General features: G+C 50.1%; 1 protein-coding gene across 2 annotated transcripts in view; it reads right to left on the bottom strand.

Annotated features, from left to right (window-relative positions):
* Positions 1-18,140: 18,140 nt before the first annotated feature.
* ALKBH3 (alkB homolog 3, alpha-ketoglutarate dependent dioxygenase) overlaps positions 18,141-22,120 on the bottom strand; it is a 39,509-nt gene continuing 35,529 nt past the window's right edge. The window contains exons 9-10 of one of the 2 annotated variants that reach the window (XM_004050972.5): positions 19,274-19,372; positions 18,141-18,497 (exon numbers count right to left, since the gene is read on the bottom strand). In XM_004050972.5, coding sequence (XP_004051020.3) covers positions 18,405-18,497; positions 19,274-19,372 — 192 coding nt within the window. In that variant the 3' untranslated portion in view covers positions 18,141-18,404. Of the gene's footprint in view, positions 18,520-19,273; positions 19,373-22,120 lie in introns of both variants that reach the window. The other variant, XM_063711078.1, reaches the window with a different exon arrangement.

Here is a 22,120-nt window from a genome sequence, read left to right as displayed (position 1 = left end):
CTCACTGTTCTCGAGGACAGACTGTGACAGAGATGGCTAGCTCTCCACCCAGCTGTGGCATGACCCAACTCTCCTTGCAGCTAGGAGGCCATGTGTCTAAACTCTCATCTGTGGAATGTGAGAAGTATGCTCAACTTCTGCCTCACTTGATTAAGAAGAAATTCCTGCCCTAGACTTCTGTGTTTTTCCCCTCACACTGGCCGGAAGAGCAATAACCAGAGAGATTCTGGAACTCTCACGTTAAAGATAGCAGCACCATCATTAGTCCGAGTCCCTAAATGACCACGTGGAGCTGAGCTATCCACCAACCTGAAGCACTTCCCCTGTAACGATTACAGGAGTGAACAATCAACTGAATCTTTTTAAACTACTCTAACTTGGGGTCTCTATTATATGGACTTAGCATTGTTCTAAGAGACCCTTCGACATCCAGGCGGAGATGTCAAGCAGGCCACTGAAGCTAGGGGAGAGGTGAGGGGTGGAGGTGGCAGTTTTGGAGGGGGCTGGGTGGAGGCCCACATTCCAGAGGAGGGCTGGAACAGTCCAGCACTGGAAAGAGGATGAGTCAGCCAAGGACTCAGAGAAGCAGTGTTCAACAGGGTAGGAGGAAAACAGGAAGACATGTCAGAATCCAAGAGAAGGATGTTTCTAGGAGCAGGGAGACCACTCGAAGGGAGTCTAGAGACGTGTGCTAGTCTGGCTTCCCCAGAACTTACTGTGTGAGCTTGGACAAGCCACTTGACTGTCTGCCCTGCAGAGTTCTCAGCTCAGATGTTATCTCCTTGAAGAAGCCTCCCCTAGCCACCCTACTGACGGCTGCCCCTCAGTCTCTCTGTCCCCCTTTCTTTCATGGCATGTTTGTCATTATCTAAAGGGTCTTCTTACTTGTCTGTTGACACTGTACTGTCCGCCTTCCCCACTAGGTGGTCGTTGTTGGCCACTGCCTTTCCAGCACCCAGCACAGAGCTGGCACGCAGAGGTCCCTGTGGCATGGACTGCTACCACATGTGCCCTGCTCCCACGGCTCCTGACAGGCCAGCCAAGGTGCTACACTGTCTCCAACACACACAGCTCCTCTGGACCCCAAATTCTGAGGCTGGGGACTAGGGTACCCTAAGTCAACTCCCTCCACTCCCCTGGATGGGAGGTTCCCCATCCTGGCCCAGGGCAGTGAAAATAAGAAAGAGGGTGCGTGCTTCATAGCAGAGGTCCCAAAGTGCCAGTGTGCAGAAGCAATGCCCCGGGGGCCAGTGTGCAGAAGCAATGCCCCGGGGGCCAGTGTGCAGAAGCAATGCCCCGGGGGCCAGTGTGCAGAAGCAATGCCCCGGGTGCCAGTGTGCAGAAGCAATGCCCCGGGTGCCAGTGTGCAGAAGCAATGCCCCGGGTGCCAGTGTGCAGAAGCAATGCCCCGGGTGCCAGTGTGCAGAAGCAATGCCCCGGGTGCCAGTGTGCAGAAGCAGTGCCCCGGGTGCCAGTGTGCAGAAGCAGTGCCCCGGGTGCCAGTGTGCAGAAGCAGTGCCCCGGGTGCCAGTGTGCAGAAGCAGTGCCCCGGGTGCCAGTGTGCAGAAGCAGTGCCCCGGGTGCCAGTGTGCAGAAGCAGTGCCCCGGGTGCCAGTGTGCAGAAGCAGTGCCCCGGGTGCCAGTGTGCAGAAGCAGTGCCCCGGGTGCCAGTGTGTAGAAGCAGTGCCCCGGGTGCCAGTGTGCAGAAGCAGTGCCCCGGGTGCCAGTGTGTAGAAGCAGTGCCCCGGGTGCCAGTGTGCAGAAGCAGTGCCCCGGGTGCCAGTGTGCAGAAGCAGTGCCCCGGGTGCCAGTGTGTAGAAGCAGTGCCCCGGGTGCCAGTGTGCAGAAGCAGTGCCCCGGGTGCCAGTGTGCAGAAGCAGTGCCCCGGGTGCCAGTGTGTAGAAGCAATGCCCCGGGTGCCAGTGTGTAGAAGCAATGCCCCGGGTGCCAGTGTGTAGGAAAGCGCCTAGCACAGTACCCGGCATGTTGTAAGCATAAAATAAAAGTTGCTTTTGCTTTTATGATCTCATCCTCAAACCTACCCAGCCCCCAACTTGGTTGAGAAGATATCAGGGAAAGGTTCCAAGAAATTCCTGCTTCAGAGGGCATTTGGGGGTTTTGGTGGCTTATACCTTCCTGCCTGACTCACAATTTAAAAGAGGAAGCTAGCCCGAGCAACGCTGCACTCTAATCATATCTCCAAGGGTGGAGTTCCACACAGCAGAAGTGAACCAGGTTGGGGTGTTGTTACTGCTGATGCCCAAAGGTGGCCCTCGGGGGCCTTGGCGGATATCAACACCTCTTTCAACATTTTTCTTTCCTCCAAAGGCCTGACAGCCAAGATGCAAAGGGTGGGCAGGCCTGGGGGGATTAGGTACTGGGGACCGGCCCAGCATCGGGGGTCCTGCTTCCTCTTGCCCTCTGGGACTTGCTGGGTTTGCAGGGGCTCAGAGCTGTGGGAGGGGTCAGTGTGGGCTTTTCCAGGACAGGCTACATGGCCTCACCCAGCCACCCCGGGACAGGGGTCGGCCCTTAAAAGGGATGTAGGACAGTCCCTCTTCTCAGCAGGTCTGTAGCTCTGGGGCTACAGAGGAAGGACACAGAAATGTCATTTGTTGCTGGGCATGGTGGCGCACGTCTGTAGTCCCAGTTACTCAGGAGTCTGAGGCTAGAGGATCACTTGAGCCCGGGAGTTTCCGGCCAGCCTGAGCAACATAGTAACATAGTGAGACCACATCTCTAAAAAAAACAAAAAATAAAAATAAAAGTCATCTGTTGAACACTCACTCTGTGTCTGGCCTTGTGCCAACTGTGCTTTGCATGTGCACATACCACCTCATTAAAGTTGTCCTCACTGTGTCCTTCCAGAGGGACTCTAGCATCACCCCACTTTACAGCTGAGGACTCAGGGGGCTGGGGGGCTGATCAGGGCTACACTAAGTGCTGAGCACTGAAGCCAGCATTCAAGGCCAGGCCTGCCTGACTCTGAAATTGGTGCTCACTGCTTGCACCACCCCATCCTGTGGTCTCTCTGGTGCAATGAGAACAGCACTGGCCTGGAATCCAGAAGCCTGGTTACAGGTTGGTTGTTTGGGTCGATCTACACTTTGGGTGTGTTTGGCCCAGCCACCGCTTGTACGTGTGTGTGTGCGTGTACACACTCTGTGGCCTTGAACCATTGCTTCCAATCTCTGAGCCACGGTTCCCCCATCTGGGAAGCAAGGAGGCCAGACTCTGATTCGCCGGGGGTCCCTCTTGCTCTAACATCCTAGAATCCTCTGGAGGATGAGGGGACCCATTCACAGGAGTAGATGCCTCCCCTTCAGCCAGAGCAGCCTGTGCTGGGGCTGCAGGGGAAGGCTGGCTTCCATGGAGGGGTGTCCTGGGGAAGCAGATGGGGTGGGGAGATGGAAGCAGAGAGGGGAGGGGCTTGTGCACCACCTCCCCCATCGTCCCTACCCACACTTTGGCTTTTGGGCAGAGCTGGGATTTTTAAAAAGCAACCACCAGTTCTTCAGCCATTAGCAGGGCTTTGTTTCCAAGGCAGCCTATGGTAACCTGGGCGTGAGTCACAGGGGAGCAGGGATGCAGTGTGTCCTGGGATGCACATCAAGGTGGGAAGAACCAGGTTGGGGCAGAACGTTCACAGGTCCTCCTCTGCTTTTCCCTGGGGGGTAGGCAGGAAGGTCAGGCCCCTTCCCATGGCTGCTGTTGCCCTAGCTCAGACCCGGTGCCAGCTAGATGCACTGGGCAACTGGCCATCCCCCGCCTCACCCAGAACTCTCCCTAGAGTGGGTCTCAGAGTTCCAAGCACTGAATGAGGTGATGATTATTCCAGGTGGTACCGTTTGGGTCCATCTACACTTTGGGTGTGTTTGGCCCAGCCACCGCTTGTAGGTGTGTGTGTGTGCATGTGTGTGTGTGGAATGCAAATGTGAATGTGGCATAAGGGGTGGGGACAGGAAAGCAACACACACAACATCTCTAGCAGGTGAGAGACTGAGTCTTTTTCGGGTGGTCCTGCCCCCTGTCCCGGCCCTCACCTCCCACTGGTGCCCACTCCACCCCCAGGAGGGCCTCCACACAAAGCCTGTGACTTCAGCATTTAACCAACTGCTTCAGCCTTACTCAGAATTAGCACTTCGTCTGGTACGATTGGGAGCATAAAAGTGTTTTGATAATTTTGCTGGAGGGTTGCCATGACAATCCCAGGCAATCTCCAAGAAGGGGTGTCAGTGTGCACGAGAGGGAGAGAGAGGAGAGGGAGAGAGAGACAGGGAAGAAGAGAGTCCAAGACACACAGAGAGGGAGAGAGGGAGGGAGGGAGAGGGTCCAGGGAGACCCCCAGTGACAGCCCCCTCATCGGTCCATCAGTTTCCAGTGCCCCGCCCCGGTGGCCCCATTCATGCTAGGATGAGCTCACTGTGTAATCTGAGCCTCACTGTAACACTGCAATGGGATACCAGCTGCAGTGGCTGCCATGGCAGGGCTGGTCCCACCGGAGGAGGCACCCTGGCACCCCTGACTCCCACGATGAGTCCCAGGGAACACCAGGCTGGAGTCAGGGGCAGGGAGATTCTTGGGGACTCTGAGGGAGCCAGAACCCAGGGAGACCTCCCAAGAAGACCTCCCAAGAATCAAGCCCAGCCTGTGGACCTGCGGTGCTGATGTGAGTAACGAGAGCTCATTTCCCTGCCAAGGTTCTGCTTTCCGGCACAGCTTCACCCACCCAGGGTCTGTGGCTCAGCCCTTCCCACATGCTTTCTTGCAGGCCTGAGTGTTCCCCTTCTGGGACCACTGGTCTGAGAATCTTTACATGGCTGAGAAGAAAATCCCTCACAATCTTTGGCCCTTAAGCTTTGCAAAGTAGTTTCACCCCTCTGATTTCAGCAAAACAGGAATATCTTTGCTGTCTTTTGAGATGAAGACAGAGAAGACCAGAGAGGGGAGGGAACAAGACCAAGGTCACACAGCCAGCGGCAAGGCAGGGCAGAGTCAGGATGGGACCCCATCCTGGACTTTACCTTGAGCCTGGCTGCCCTCTGGGAGGGCTGGTTCTCTGGACTAGGTCCATCTGACATTATTCCCTCATATGTGGACAGGGACACTGAGGTCCAGGGACATCCGCCAGATAGTAAGCATAGAGACTGGGCTTGTAGCCTCGCATTCTGAGAAGTTTCACTGCTCCTACCAAACCATGAGCCAGTACCATGATTCCATAAAGCAAGCCTGAGGGACTTACCTTATGCTCCAAGGTTAAAGTATAAGTCTCTCCCTTGGAAGCAGAGTCTTCTGGCTACTGGAAAAACAGAGAAGAGGGCAGCTGGAGCCAGAAACGCAGAGGCAAGAGGGTCAGAGGTTTTCCCAGGTAGTACCAAGTCCCAGCTACACAGCGCAGCCCTCCAAAGCGCCTCCAGCCTCTGCTATTAGAGCTGTGTGGCCCAGGGCAAGTCACTTTGGCTCTCAGAGCCCCAGGTTCTGCAGCTATCAGGAGCTGAGGTGACAAAGGGGGTGGCTATTGAGTCAGGAGCCCTGGAAGGAACCGCTTCCGAGTTCTGGGAAGCAGCTTCCCTGGCATGGCCTGGTGATGGAGGTGCTTACATCCCTTGTCTATCTCCAGCTTGGTTCAAATCCACCTTTCAACAATTTACTACTGTGGTTGGGCACCAAAACAAAAGTGTTGTGGGCGCTGAGGACACCTGCAAAGATGACTTTCACGAAGCCTTGGTAAGGGGTAACAGCATGAGGGCATGCAAACAGCATCTCAGGACTGCCTGCTCCGATACTTTGGTTCTGGTGTTTGCTAGAAAGTTCTTCTCAGCTGGGCGCTATGACTCACACCTGTAATCCCCAGCACTTTGAAAGGCCAAGGCAGGCAGATCGTTTCAGATCAGGACTTCGAGACCTGCCTGGGCAACATGGCAAAACCCTGTCTCTACTAAAAATACAAAAAATTAGCCCTGCATGTTGGTGCGCATCTGTGGTCCCAGCTGCTCGGGGGGCTAGGGTAGGAGGATTGCTTGAACCCGGGAGGCGGAGGTTGCAGTGAGCTGAGACTGTGCCACTGCACTCCAGCCTGGGTGACAGAATGAGACCCTGTCTCAAAAAAAAAAAAAAGAAAGGAAAAAAAAGGTCTTCTTATGACCCTGGGATTGTGGAAGTCTCATTTGTGCCCCATCCTTCTCCCTGGGTGGCAGTCATGAGGATCTCACCAGACATTTTTGAAAACATACTGAGATAAAATGAGGCCACACAGGAGGGTGAATTTTTTAATGGATTCCAAGAATTAGGGTCACAATGATGCCCTGTCATTTAAGGTTCTAAGCCTGGCCCCAGGATAGGACACACCGTCATCCTTATGGGCCTACTTTTGGGGTCCCAGAGCCCGTTCTCCCTAAGGCCTGCCTGCGCTCCTCCTCAGACACAGCCTCAGGCTGCCCTGTGAACACCAGGGTGCTGCTGCACCGGGCTCTGCACTTTTAGGACAGGTTTGGGGCTGGATGGGATTACTCCTGGTGCACCCTGTTTGAGACAGCCTCTTCCTGATGTTGCCCCCCTGTGGAAGGCATCTTCCCCTTCTTTATTCAAGATGGCAACAGCTGCCATTTCTCCAGCCATTCCCTTAAAGGGACGCGCAGGGGACAAGATTTAAAGGCATGAATTTTTCCTGAGCACCTAACTCTTGCCAGGCACCAACAAAAAGCACTTTGTGCCTATCATCTCACCCTTAAATGTGTCTTCCCAGAGCAGTACAACTATCTCCAAGCTTTTTTCAAGGAAAGAGGCTCAGAGATGTCAGGGAACTTTCCAAGGCCACACAGCCAGGCAGAAGTGGCGCTGGGATGCAAACCCAGGTCAATCTGCTGCCAAAGCTCTTTTCACCCATCAGCACCTCCCACAGTGGTGACTCCTGGACCTGCCCAGGGAGGGGTTCAGTGGGCAGAGGGAGAGGGTGAAGAGGGAGCTAGCTGGGCCTGGGAAGGGTCTAGAATTCTAACTGGCAGCCAGACTCTAAATCCCAACCATTTTTCCAGGGAATAGACTGATGCAGTAGAGTCTTGCGGTGGGGCATGGAGGGGAGTGTGGATGACACCCAAACCTACTCCGTGATGATGGCAGAAGGCATGAAGGCCCCTCCCCACTCATGACGCCCCAGCAGGCGGCTTCGAAGGCCTCACGCTGCTCAGACAGGGGCGTGGGGGGTACACCTCCAGCAGCTGGGCTCATGACCATGCCTTCAGTGCAGAGTCTGAGATTGGAAACCACTGTAGAAGAGTACAAAGAAGAAAACCACAAAGACTTGGCTGATGGGGTCGTAAGGCCACAGGAAATGGAACAGAACTACAGCCTGCCAGAGCAGGAAGGAACCTTCTAGATGAGCTAGGTCAGTGTTTTCAGACCACGGAGTGTGGCTCATCAACGGGCTGTACAATCAGTTTGGGGGCCATGGTCAGCATTTTTACACAATATACAATGGAACACAAAACATCAGAGTAAACATATGCCATACAGTACATACAGTATTGTTTCATGAAGCTTTAGTTTTAGTGTGTGTGCATGTGTGTGTGTGTGTGTGTGTGTGAAAACTTTTTTTCTTTTTTACCACGGGTTGTGGTCAAAGGAGCTAAAAACAATTTTTAAGTTGGTTTGTATTAGTCCATTTTGCATTGCTATAAAGGACTACCTGAGACTGAGTAATGTGTACAGAAAAGAGGTTCTGTATACAATTCCGCAGGCTGTACAAGCACAGCACTAGCATCTGCTTGGCTCTGGTGAAGCCTCAGGAAGCTTTTATTCATGGTAGAAAGTGAAGCAGGATCAGGCATATATCACACAGTGACAGAGGGAGCAAGAGCGATACCTGGCTGTTTTAATTAACCAGTTCTAGCGTGAAATAACAGAGCAAGAACTCACTCATTACCATGGGGAGGGCACCAAGCCATTCATGAGGGATCCACCCCCATGATCCAAACACCTCCCACCAGGCCCGGTCCAACACTGGGAGTCACATTTCAACATGAGATCTGGAGGGGACAAATATTCAAACCATTATCATGGCTCAACCCCTACATTTTACAGATGGGAAAACTGAGACCAAGGGCAGGAAGAGGCTTTTCCCAGGAGCCAGAGGCAGGACAAAGATCCAGAGTGTTCTATGCCAGGACACAGGCCAGGTTTCTTACTGTCTTTCTGGACACTGACCACCTTGCCAGGCCTTACCCCAGGCTAGAGGGGAAGAATCCAGGGCTTCACAGGGGCTGGGGGCCAGGTGGGAATCCGGCCCTGCCTCTGACTGCTGGGACAGACACTCTTGGGAGTGCCTTCCTCTCAGGGCTGCTCCTTCTCTGTTGCTTTCTCTGCGTTTCCTCTTCCCACCAACAGTCAGAATGGCTCAGATTGAGGTCCCTCTCTGCCCTCCCTTCCACCCTCCTCCTCAGTCTCTCTTGGTCAGGCTGGGTCCTCCCTTTCCCCAAGTCCTTGCTCTCAACACATCTACACAGACGTTGCTCCATGGCTGTAAGACCTGCCCAAAGCCCACACAAGAGGCCAGGTATGGTGGTTCACACCTGTAATCCCAGCACTCTGGGAGGCCTGAGGAGGGAGGATCACTTGAGGCCAGGAGTTTGAAACCAGCCTGAGCCATGTAACAAGACCTCATCTCTACAAAAAATTTAAAAATTAGCGGTCGGGCATGGTGGCTCATGCCTGTAATCCTAGCACTTTGGGAGGCCAAGGTGGGTGGATCACCTGAGGTCAGGAGTTCTAGACCAGCCTGGCCAACATGGCGAAACCCCATCTCTACTAAAAATACAAAAATGAGCCGGGCGTGGTGGCAGGTGCCTGTAATCCCAGCTACTCGAGAGGCTGAGGGAGGAGAATTGCTTGAACCCAGGGGCAGAGTTTACAGTGGGCCGAGATCATGCCACTTCACTCCAGTCTGGGCGAAAGAGTGAAACTCCATCTCAAAATAAAGTAAAATAAATAAATAAATAAATTTTAAAAATTAGCTGAGCATGATGGCATGTGCCTATAGTCCCAGCTACTTAGGAGGCTGAGGTACGAGGATCATTTGAGCTAGGAGATTAAGGCTGCAGTGAGCCATGACTGTGCCAATGACCCCAGCCTGGGTAACAAAGGAAGACCCTGTCTCAAAACAAAAGCAAAAAACAACAACAAAAATCAAGGCCACACAAGCTCTTTCCTTCGCATTCACACACTATTTCATAAGAATAGCTGCTGGTACTGAGACGGATACATTTTGTCTCTCTCAATTTAACAACTCTGTTTTATAGAAGATGGGGAAACTCAGGCTAAGAATTTGCCAAAGGCCATGTAGCAGTCAGTGGAGGAGCTGGAACTACAACTAGGTCTACTGGACCAAAATTGCCACCACAGCACCACCCTGCCTGGCTGGTTGCTGGCAGTCTTTCCTCTGAAGCATCTTGGATTGGGCTGGGATGAGCAACAGCCAGCATGGGGGCAGCGGCTGCCTCTCCTACCTTGTGTTGCAATGAGGAGAGGAACGCTCCATTCCCAAGAGGGAAGAATATCAGAAAGGCAGCTTCCACCCTTTTCCCAGCCTCCCTAACTCTCTTTCCTGAGAGCAGAGGAATGACTTATAAGCAGCTTGGGAGAAGGAGCTGAGCTGGGGGCATAGGGAATCTGACCCTTTCCTGCCCACTCTGAGCTGCTTGCCTACAGAGAGTGCCCGCTGCCCAGCTCCTGCGTCCTCCATGGGGAAGGGATGCCTGGGAAGGGCCAGCATCCACCTTTGAGAAGCACACCTGGAGGCCCACCTCCTCTGCTCCCCACTCCCAGGCTCACCAAGGGAGGCAGCGATCCTCCTGGTGGCTGGCAGAGACTGGGCCCGCAGCACAGACTGTTTCCTCAGACGGGGTGCCCCGAGGCCTTGATAGGGTGAGGGCATATCAAGAAGTCTGACTGTGGTCATGGAGGTAAGCCAAGGTCTCCCAGCCTTATCAGTAATAACCTTGATATGCTGACCTCGTAGCTGAGTCCTGTGTCTGTTTTTCTGTTGTGTCAGCACTCATGGGAAGAAGCGGTGTTACCAGCACTAGAAAATCCGATATCTTTTCTTTTCACCATTCCTAGAGGTGCCCCCCAGGCCACATGTGCAGCCTCAAACTTGGACTCCTGCAGTCTCTCTCCCAGGTCTTCTCACCTCTGCCCAAGCCAGCTCCTACGCCTGATGTGGGCCCATCTTCCTCCCCCACCGTCTCCCCTCCAGCTCAACATAAGCTACAAAGGGGTCCCTCCCTGCTCATCAGCCTTTCAGCTGTCACTTAACAGGGTGCTCCTGCCCATTCTCCAAGTGCCTCCTCCAACAGGCAGACTTCCCTGGCCACCACCTCATATTCTGCCAGCTCTAAGACTCATCATCAGGACCCCTCGTTCCACTTTCACCTTATTATTGATGTTTTTCAAGTGTGTGTCTTGTTTTCTCAACAAATTACACACAGTATACCACCACCACCCATACTGGCTGAGATGTCCTGAGTTCTTGCTTACTCTGTGCCAGGCACAGGACAGCTTCTTCTCTGAGGAGGGAAATGGTATAAAAGACTAAGCGTAGGGCCCAGCACACAGTCAGTGCTCAAGCAGGGCAGAAGTTTCTCAGATCTGCTCAAACACCACTGGCAGGTGGATAAATTGGTGTACTCTTTCTGGAAAGCCATTTCCATTATGTATTCAAAGCCTTAAAATATGCATAGCCTTCCGGATCTGGGCCAGCGACCCCACTTTTAGGAATTTATTCTAAGAAACAATCAGAGATGTACTCAAAGGTTTAGGTACAGGACTGCACCCAGCCACACCAGTGGAAGAGCTGTGCCTCCCTTTAACTGTAAAATGGAGATAAAAATAGTGCCTAGTCTATGGGCTGCTGTGAGGATTCATAAATCAGGCACTGATTGTATGTAGAGCACTGAATGCAGTGCCTAGTACATACTGCAGCTTTTCAAAAGTGTTACCTGCTCTTTTTATTATTTGAATTGAAGTCTGAATGAAGTCAAAGCCTGAATGGGCTCCCTACCTCCCTCCCTCCATTCTCATGATTTCCAAAACCAGCAAAAGGGTTACTAATATCAAAAACAACATCAACACCAACCACCGTCTAAATCCAACACAAAGGAACTGGTTAAATAACAATATAACTGTATATAACACTATGCAGCCACTCAAGATGATGTCATAGAACAAGAATTAATGGCAGGCACCAATGTACCTAAGTAGAAAAAGGCTCCAAAACTATTAGTTCAGTAAGATGGTAATTTTTTCTTTTAAAAAGCACATAAATGTGTAGAAAAAATATATATACTGCAAATTGTGAAAAGCTGGCCGGGCTCAGTGGCTCACGTCTGTAATCCCAGCACTCTGGGAGGCTGATGGGGGGCGGATCGCTTAAGCCCAGGAGTTCCAGACCAGCCTGGGCTACATGGCAAGACCATCTACAACAAATTCTGAAATTAGCCAGGTGTGGTGGGGTGCACCTGTAGTCCCAGCTACTCAGGAGGCTGAGGTTGGAGGATCACCTGAGCCCGGGGAGGTCAAGGCTGCAGTGAGCCATGATTGCACTACTGCCCTCCAACCTGGGCAAAACAGTGAGACCCTGTCTTACACACACACACACACACACATACACACACACACCAATGTAAAGAGTTGCCATGTCTAGCTTGTGAAGTTACAAACGCTCTTTTTATCTTTCTTTTTAATTTCTTGCAAAGAACACAAACCTCTTTTGTAGTAAGGAGAAAAAACTAATTTTGCCAAGGAAAATAGAAGCCACATGGGTTTACTTCTATCTGTAATGGAAGGAGGCACTGTGTCTTCCTTTCATGTATCCCTCACTGCATCTGACCCACAATCTCTGGATATAAAAGCCCTGGTCTTGAACAGAATTCCAGCCTGGTAATCTTGTTTACTCTTGCAGGCCAAGGCGTTCTGTACAGAGTTTGGAAGTGGCCTGCAAGAAAGAGAAAACAATACAGTCCTGTGGGGGTGCATCTGAGCCTGGTCGGTGACCCTTGCCAGGCTAGGAAACGTCAAGAACCGACCCCAAGGGGACAAGGCACTGGAATCCTGGAATCTGTCCAGGGATAGTGCATTAGGAAACCAATTACCTGGGGAGCATGTGGTGGGGCAGCCGAGAGTGAGCAGAGCATCAACGCGAGGCCACTTTGGCATCTGGGAGCTCTCTTCAGTTTGGCCTAAAGAACTTCCATAGGGGGGCTTAAGTGCAGCTGGATCTTAATATGATCAGCTCCACTCGCACACAATTTTCATTTTGGCCATTCTCCAGAAAGCCTCTGCCCAACCCCACCCCCCAACCCTTGCTGACTGCAACAGACGCGAGGGCACCAGGGGAGCCTGCCAAGGGGAAAGGCAGGGTCACAGGGCCATCCGTCAGCCACAGAAGGACCGCCCACCCAGCATAAGGATTAAGGTTGGGGTTAGCAGGGCATGTGAAATGGTGCACTTAAAAAATCATATTACTAAGTGGGTTACTGTCAGGCACTATATGCATGATCTCAAGCCTCACAGGACCGCCAAGAGGGGGCTGCTTCTGAGTCCATTTCACGGTGGAGGAAACAGGCTTGGAGGCTGACTGGTCTGAGGTGACTCAGCTAGAAAGGGCAGAGCTGGGATTCAACCCTGGGTCCACCTGACTGAAGCCTAGGCTCCTTCCACCTCTCCCCACAGGGCTCAGACAGTCATTCCGGCAGATGTGGAGGCTAGGGTAGGGGTGGGGTGTCAGAGCTGCTCCCCAGTTCTACCCTTGCAGGCAGTACTGTGACCGTAAGAGGGAGAATGTACCCCCTTGCAAAAGCGAACGGGGCCAGTCTTGTCTGAAATTGTCCAGCTAATTCCCCTCATCAGTTGGTGCAGAGCTCAGCTGGCACTAGATTCAGGAGGACGACGCTACCTCAAGCTGCAGCAGGGATCCTTGCCACATATCCAGCCACCTGGCTGGTGCAGCGCGGAGACGATCAATACCACTCCTTGGAGGGCTGTCCCAGTAGGCACCGTGACCTTCTGGGGCTGCTTGTTTCCCATGTTCCCTCTTGTCACCAGGCCTCTCAGAGTGGCAGAAAGAACACTGGCCTAAGCATTTGATAGGGACTACTCTCAAGTAGTCCCCTACCGACACCCCACAGGGCTTTGGGGAGTCAAAGGGCAGTATGTGCACGGGAGTTCACCAGCTCTCCTCTCTGCACCCCTCCTCCCAGCAGAGAAGCCTGGAGGAGGGCACGGCTGGGCAGCCTAGGGGAGCAAGAAGCCACACATTCACGCCTCCCCTCTTGATTTTTACCTCCAGGCCAGCTGTCCTCCTTTCCCTCTCACTCCAGGTGAATGGAGGCTGAAAGTCTGAGAGAAAGAGACAGAAAGCTGGGAAGAAACTGGTGGCTAGTCCCTTGACATGTTTTCAGAGGAAACATTCCAGGAAACAACCCAAAGGAGACACTTCTGTGGGGCTCCCCTCCTCTCTCTGACTTTCCTAAGTTCTGCCCATTTGAACGGCCCCATGGCATCCTTCCTCCAGCTATTCCACATTCTCCAGGCCTGCAGGAGCCCTCATTGCAGAATCCGCCTTTGGTGGGTTCACCCTTAGGAGGCCCCGTGGCCATCCTCCAAGTGCGGACTGGTGGCGAGGCTGGTGTCCTAACCGAACCCCCAGGCAGGCGGCTCAGACTCAGGCAGCGATGACCCAGCTGGCCTCCCAGGGTGCGAGGGGCCTGGGCGCCTTCCTGCGAGGTGGCCCTTCCGGCTCCGCCTCTCGTGCCGCGGGAACGGGTTTGGCCACACATAGCCTGGAGGCTGCGGGGCTAGCACTGTGTTCCCAGCCTCCGGCCTCCAGGTCCTTGTCCCAACTCGCCTGCCCCCGTCCTTCCTGCGGGGAGCAGCCCCTCACAACACGGTCACAAGGCCCTCAGGCGCCCGCGCGGCCCACCGCCTCCTCCCGCTACCTGGCCAGTGGCGAGCTCCCGCCGGGGCTCCCAGAAAAAGGCACAGGAGGCTCTGGCTGCAGCGCTCCTACCACCCAGGCTGCCGGCCCCAGGGCCAGGGCTGGGGGGACGGGAGGTCCCACAGGCCACAGCAGCAGGCATGGCTGGGCTAGCCCCCCAGGGCTGTCTCTCCCAGACCACCACGGACACCAGATCCCAGATCTGATAAATCCTCTGGGTACTTCAGTTTCCTCAGGTGTTTAGAGAAAACAAAAACAGCCATAGGATTTCTTTTAGGAATAAATCAGATTATGGATGCTGTGGTCCCAAGGGAGTAGTTACTCTGTAAGCTCCCTCCCCACTTTCCCCTTTCCTTCCCTTTCAGATACCAGAATTTGCATCCAGAGCTAAAAGTCAGTGGGCTCAGCCAGAGCAGTGAAGGCGTGTCCACATTCCTGGAGGCCACATGAGAATAGGGACTGTCCCTGTGCTGAGAGAGCGTGACATCACTGCTCCTATGTGGGGGAGTGATGGCACACAAATCATCCTAACAGCGTCATCCACACAGGCCTCTGCCAGCTCCAAGCAGGCTCATTTGAGAAAACGGCCTTCTTGGTAGTGCTGGCTACGAAGCTACAGCCTAATTTATCCTGTTTTCCTCCACTGTGCTCTGACACTGCCTCCTCTTCCCCCTCCAGCTTAAACACTAACAGACAGCTCAGCCCAACATGGGGCTCTATTCACAGGCTGGGGAAGGCTTTTATAAATGGAGGCACATCAGCTTTAGACCAGCTGGAAAAGGCACCATTAGTCACTCTAGTAAATAAACACTGAAGTCATTTCCCTATTGACACCCAGATGCAGGAATCACATCTAAGAATGGATTCAAGCAGCACCAATCTGACAAGGGTCTCACATGTGTGTTCCTTCCAAACAGAAAATGGGGTTGGGAAAGAGGGCAGTTGTAGACCAGGTCCCTCTGAGGAGAGCGTGTGGGTGGAATCATGTATAAGTAAAGTTTTAAATAAACAGAATGCATCACTATGGAAACATTCGGCTTTACCAAAGCCACCATTAAAAAAAATAATCAAGACTTAAGATTCAACACTACAAGTGTTTATGACCAGAAAAGGCAAAGTGGGTCTTAGATATTCTGCAGCCAAGTAATAGCTGCCAGAACTCAAAGAAGAAATATTCCCAGCAGGGCAGGAACCCGTCGTTTGTCAAGACTTTCTCTGAAACCCTCCAACTGGAGCATTCAGCGCACTGCAGGGCCTACTTAACTCTTTCAGCATTGCAATGACACAATTCAGGAGACGGCTCTATAGTGACTGTGTCCAGACAGACCTGCCACGCACTAGGGCAGGATCACATCAGCCACAGAGGCAGAGAGTGGGTGCCACAAGGAAAGGGCAGGTTTATTAGCTGTGACTCAAACTTATCAGGAATTGTCAATGCCACCCGAGCTAGTGGGTTAATGATGGATCAATGTGGATCCTGATTTCAACACTGAGGATGCAATCTGGTGCTAAGTGTGAGTGTTCCAACCCATGTTTGCAGCAAGTTGCCTGTTATAAAGACATTTTTAGTGTGGAGCCTGATGTTTCTTTGGGCTGCTGACTGGAGTAATGGTGTTGGTAAGTATTGTGAAAAAGCCTGATATGAGTTTGGGTGTCATTCAGGGTCCCCAAGTGTATTCACAGGTAAGAATGAGGTGAGAAAGGACCACCGGGGAAAACTTATCTGTCTCTAAAAGTTTCATATCTCTGAAGGTGGATATGGTCAGGAAACACCTGCCAGAAAATCAAGGAAAGTTGGCTGAGAATTTGTCTAACTCACCAGAAGTTGGATTCTGTCCCCTCAAAAGGAGATTCCCCAATGAAATGGGCAACTGCTAGTCCAGTCACTGGCAGTTTCTGGCTAGAAGATGCTGATGCTGATTAAGGGAAGATGAGATGCAGATGCCTGCCCTGATGAACAGGAAAGCCAGGGAACAAACAGGTGGCCTGTGGTCAGCTGTGACCAGCTCCACAGGAGCCAGCCCTGAGGCTCAGGCTCCCAGGAGTGCTCAGCAGACCATTTCGCCTACATTCAGCATGGCAAAGGGAAACCAAGCAGGCCGAGAAACTAGCCTGCAGTCTGCAATCTGGTTCTGCCACTACAAGCCCTGTTAACTTACCTAACGTCTTGGAGATCAGTTTCCTAGCCTCTACAATGGGAATACGACCTCTCTCTGCAGGGCTGTGGGAAGGATAAGGGATTATGTATAAAAGCTCCTAGGACAGTGCCTGCTGAAGCTCAGAAAAAGGGCAGCAAAAACAAAACCAAAACCTGTTTTTCTTCATGCTACCGCTGTTATATTTGCTTCCTCAGCTTTACACGTGATGTAAGCAAAAACAGCTTCACCTCTAATTCCTAGTTCAGATCTAGCACCAGCAAAACAAAGCAACAGGCTGCTGCAGTCACTTAGCCCACTGCCCTTTGCCATGGTCTAGAATTCCTGTCCATGCCTACACCCTGTAGTTTTACTCTACGGCAAGTACCTACTTGACATTTCAGAAGGGACGTTATCTTAATGGTAAAGAAAAGGGCAGTTCTGGCTTGTGGTATCTGGAGTGACAGCAAGAAAAACAAAACTGAAGATTTGCTGCTCTCAGACCAAGAAACCCAGGTGGTGGCCCACTCTATCTGCTGTACAGTAGAAATGTTTCCCTGAAAGACATGGGTGTGACAAGTGAAGAGATCAAATGCACAGCTGCCGCAAGGGGAGATCATGACCCTCCATTAAGAAAGAGGGACGCTGGAAGACTTGGAACCATCTGCCAGTTCTTTCATTAGCAAGGAATGGAAGATAAATTTCCTAGTGTCATGCATCAAACTTATCACCAAAGCTGGCTGTATCACCTGGCCAGGTATTATTTGCATTAATAGGAGAACAGCTAAGCATTAAAAAGAGGCTTTATTTTATTCTTATTGTGATTTGAACCTCCCTCACAGGAAAGCTTGGTGTGGTGCTCAAATTTTAGAAAGTATTTCATATTTCTTAGAGAAACAAGCTATGCTCATTTTTTGTTTGTTTTTTGTTTTTTAAAAGGGCAGGGGGACTACAATGCCAGGAGCCAGAGAGCTTGTCAGAGAACAGCCTGGCCAGGCATGGTGCTCCATCTGAGTGCCGAGTCAGAGTGTGCCCAGCCTTTGGCATTTTCCTATGATCATGGACAGCATCAATCTTACAGCCTGGAATGGAAACAGGATAAAAAGCAAGAAGGCACTGTACCTTTCCCCCACTGGCAGACAGAGAAACTCTAACTCTCCCACCCTATTTTCATCCATTTAAATTCATTTCCTTTCTCTCAGGTTTTCTGTATCTTGGTTTGGAATGAATCTGGTACATGGCTCCTGAGTCAAGAGGTCAAGAAGACACGTGGTTTTATGATGCAATAATGGACAGCCACTCTGTTTTGTTTTGGGAACCTCAGTGACATCACAGACTAACCCTTGTACCTTGGGACCTTGTATGTAAGAAAACATTGAGTCAGAAGAGAGCGTTAGTCATAGGGCTACTGAAACACAAGGTGACGAGAACTATTAGGCAATTGAGTGCATTCCCTGCAGGGCTGCTCCCACTTCTATCTGACTTGGGTCTAGATGACTCAAGTGATTCCCGAGGGGAAAATAATCTATGTGGAACAGCTGTCATGAGCAGGCCTTCTGCTGCTCTTCAGCCTCAATTTCAGCCTGCTACTTCCCGTGACATCATTCAGTGTCCTCCCTTTAAGGGGACAGTTTTCTCTTGTATTACAGGTGACTGCTTGAAGGTGGCTAGACGAGAGCATACTGCCACCACTCTTTATTTGGAGGCCTGTAACCTGTCTTGAGTGTGTCGCAGGAAGACTCAGTTACAGTGTTCCCTGAATATGTAGCTTTCCATTACAATGGTATGCAAGCCAAGATGAAACCACCTCTGTTTGGGTTTCAGCAGCTGTCTGCCTACGGAAGGCTCCAGAGTCCCTGACACATATTTATATCTCCACTTCACTGAAGTCACAAGGAACAAACACGTGAGATTTTCTTTTCCCCAGAGGCACAAGTCCATTCATATTTCTTCAAATGAAGGCGGGGCATGTGGGGGGCGGGGGAGGGCAGGAGGAAAACTGCTTATGAACAAAATCATCCGTGAGCACTGCCACATAGATTTTAATTTGCCTAAAGATGATAACGATTTTGAGCTGTGGTTAGGGATAACTGTTCCCACAGTAGACCTATTACCAACATGAGTTGCTGGCTCTCATTTAATAGGACTCCAAGCTGGCAAACAAACCCCAGCATCTTCCCAACAGCCACATCATGAGATCTAGCAGCACCAGCCTCTTGAAGTGGCTTCTCAGTGGAAGGTTTGCTCTGTTTCAGTGAAGCTTCTCTCTCAAAGCTCTGACGTCACCAGGGTGCCCCTCGAGGGTCTGGATAGACTGTCCGAAAGGTCAGGTTCACTCTCGGTTCTCTAGAGTGGTATTCTTTGGGCACTCGATGCTAAATGGAAATACACATAACTCTGACATAAATACACACATACACACTTTTAGTTCAAAGCGACTTAAAACTTATTCATGAGAATACAGAAATATTTCCATCTCATCCCCCTTAAATGAGCAGTAAGCTCTTTGAAGTCTTGTGGAGAAAGGTTCCTTCTTTGAAACAAATTTCCATCCCCAGCCCCACTGTGCTATGCCAGCACCTCTGAAGTGAGATATTTTCATCTTTTCTAATTGTTGCTGTTCCTCTCAGACACCTGCCATTTCCCAAATCTCATAAAACATATACATGGATGAGACCAAAGAGAGGCATGAGATTCCATTCTTATGGTAAGTGTTTTGACATTAACATGTGCACCTTAGAAATGATCTGGCCTAAAAATGGCATGGCCTAGCTGCGGAGCTGTGTATTCCAATAAGATAGTCACTAGCTACCCTGAAGCTATTTAAATTTAATTAAAATTAAATTAAAAACTCAGTTCTTTATAGCATGCAAGCCACATTTTAAGAAGTCAGTCATATGTGGCTAGTGACTACTACATTAGGCAGCACAGATGCTGAACACTTTCATCATCACAGAAAGTTCTACTGGACACACTAGTGTCCACCTGGATTGTCAGTAGTAGCAAAACTCCTTGGAAAGAATGTCAGCTCATTCCCTCTTGCTCATTGTAAAAGCAGCTTGCTTTTCACCATGTCTACTTAGAAATAGTCCTCAGAGTCAGGAAACTGCCTCCACATGAAAGCAGATTCATATTACTTGCAGATCCTCACCTGCCAGTCAGCTTGTGTCGCTCCTTCCATGATTAACAAGGTCCCATGATCCAAGGGTATCTTCACTCTTTGCACATATGTGTAGTCTCCATTCTCTTCCTAGAAAACAGCATTTGTTGTGATAAATTTTTTGCCTGTGTGATCCAGATGCAACAGAACCTGACAGAGGTCAAAAAAAATGGAAACCTCTGCTCAGCCAGACTGTGGGAATCCATATATAGCTCTGTCATTTGGCAGCTGCTTGACTGTTGGCAAGTTACCTCACCTCTCTGTACCCTGACTTACTCATTTGTAAAATGGGGAGGATGACAGTGACCTAGGGCTATGGTGAGCCTCCATTGATAGAATATGTGTAAATCCCTTGAAGATTGGCATGCAGTAAGTGCTAGCTATTAGTGTCATCATCATCATAATCCAAAATGCAGAAAAGCCCATTCTGGCCTAAGAAGGAAATAAAAGTCACCTGTACAAGAATTCTTTACGTCTGACTGATGTTGTGCTCTACATTTTGACATACTCAGTGTGGGAAAAATGTCCTTTTAACCAAGATTTGATGCGATAACTTCCTTCACCTTTTCACAATGTATGCTAATTTACTAATTGGCACCTATAGTCTCAATTCTTCTCATGGCTACTGTGGAGTTTTGGAGACATATTCCTGCCTCTTTCCAGAACAGACAACAGCAAGATTTTCTCAAAGGGAGCTCTGGCTTGACCAAAACAGTGTTGTCAAACTGAGATTGGCTGTTTACATCTTTGAGGATGGATCACGACTCCTGTACACTTAGGATACAAATGCCTTGTATTTACACAGAGAGCTCAAAAGCAATTTATGTCCAATATTCTCAGGAGTCTTCACAGCATAAGCTGCAAAGCAATTAACTGGTAGTGTGGCTCCTCCACAGCTGAAAACCAGGAGCATTAAACAACTTCTGTGCTCACAGCAACAAAGAGCATGTCAAGTGCTGAGACTGGGACAGATCTGAGCTTCCTGATTTCTTCACCTCCATTCTGGGCAGAACTGATGGGTCTATTCACTCATCTGCTTCACTTCCGATAGAAAGGGTTACATTTGGGTTACTGCAGGATTGATTTCAGTGCAAACTGTGTTTATGTTTATTACTGTATGGGTGCTTCTGAGAACTTAACTGTTTACAAAGATTTTCCCTAGGAAAATCAAAATCAAAACAATCATGAATTTGCATAAACAGTCTAAGTTCCAGGCCCCAACTTTTGGCAGTAACTTTGTCAAGCAGAGTCATAATTTTTATAGACAGAAGATAGAAGCAATGTTTAAAATACCTTTGGTTTCAGTGACTGATTTTAATTGTGTCTGCCACCTTTTCTCTTCCAGTAATAAGTGGGCACCAAAACATTTACCTTTGACCCCTCAGACAACCAGAGGGCAGTGGGAAGGTGACCCTGCCCTCACTGCAGCCCAGCTCCATCTCAGAAAAGCAAAAGGCTGCTCTGATTAAAAAAAAACAAAATCCAGACAGAGGAGACACATGTCCTACTGGGGAAAAGATATCCGGAGGGAGTGCACTGACCATGAGATTAGACAGTCCAAGGCTCCTTAATTTAGGCTGTATGGTCAGCTATCAGATCAAGGTTCAACACAGCTAGAAGCAGAATAATTTCTGCTACCCTCTACATAATCAGAGAGTGCAACATGGGCTTAATCTACAAATCAAGTACAGACACTAAGGAGAATAAAATAAAGTAGAAAGGAAAGACACTTAACCACAACATGAAAGCAATTCTGAGATGAAGATCTCTTAGAACATTAAAAACACTGCTGGGGAGAAGGAGGTGCTAGATCAGTGGAAGAGAATAGGTAAACACTATAGTTCCACCTGGAAACATGAAGCAGGAATGCACCTCACAAGTGAAAGAGAATTCCGAAATGCAATCAGCACTGATGGAAAGGGATGTTCAACGATCACATTTCACATACTGTTCCTAAGATCTGAACTTTTCAAATGAGAGAAAGTCTCAGGTTGGTTTTGAACACATTACATTCAACATAACCATTAGCCATACCAAAAAGCAGACAAGGGTGAGCCTTCGTTTGGGAGGGAGCCACTCGAATCAGTCCACAAAGGAGACACCCTTACACAGTGTACCCTCTGTGAGAAGTGATATCATTCTTTGCTGCTTGTTATTTATTCCTTCTAAGATCTTTGACTTAGAAGATGCATTCCTAATTTGCAGAAGGAGACAGACAGGAAAGAGGGCAAGGGATCCTACTAATGCAACACAGAGCTCACAAATGCATCCTTCCCTCGAGGCCAGAGTGGCAACAGACCATAGAGCCACCCTTCAACTGAAGCAAGATGCATGGAGACTGTTTCCACTTAGGAGTCAGATAAAAGGCCAGAGGAACCCACATGGCTGTGCATAAAGGCTCCAGTTGATAAATGGATAAGCAACAGTGGAAACACCGGTCAGACTGTTTAGAAGAGTGCCTTCCTAGTCATTAAGCGTGGTTAAGTTACCCAAACACATCTCTGTAGCCCTTTTGATTTACTCAGGGTTTTCTTCAAAACAAAACAAAACACACCCCCCAAAACCAGGGCTAAGGATAAAATTTTCCATCACTCATCCTGGTTAAAAGCAGCCTTTAGGGTCACACTCAAGCTACAGGGTGGGTTTTGTTATTGATGTTCTTGGTTTTCCGAATACTTGAAACCCTACAAGTACATGGAAAAAGCGAAAAACATGTATTTTTATATTAATGCTGATCAACATTCTCATTCCTCCAACCGCAGCCAGTTCATTTGAAGGCTTAATTATGCTTTTCTAAAGCTTCTCACAACTCTTACCTCCACCTCACCAAGATATTAT

Source organism: Gorilla gorilla, chromosome 9 (genome assembly GCF_029281585.2).
Source record: "Gorilla gorilla gorilla isolate KB3781 chromosome 9, NHGRI_mGorGor1-v2.1_pri, whole genome shotgun sequence".
In the NCBI taxonomy this organism is placed as follows: domain Eukaryota; kingdom Metazoa; phylum Chordata; class Mammalia; order Primates; family Hominidae; genus Gorilla; species Gorilla gorilla.
This window is presented reverse-complemented; position numbering and strand designations above follow the sequence as displayed.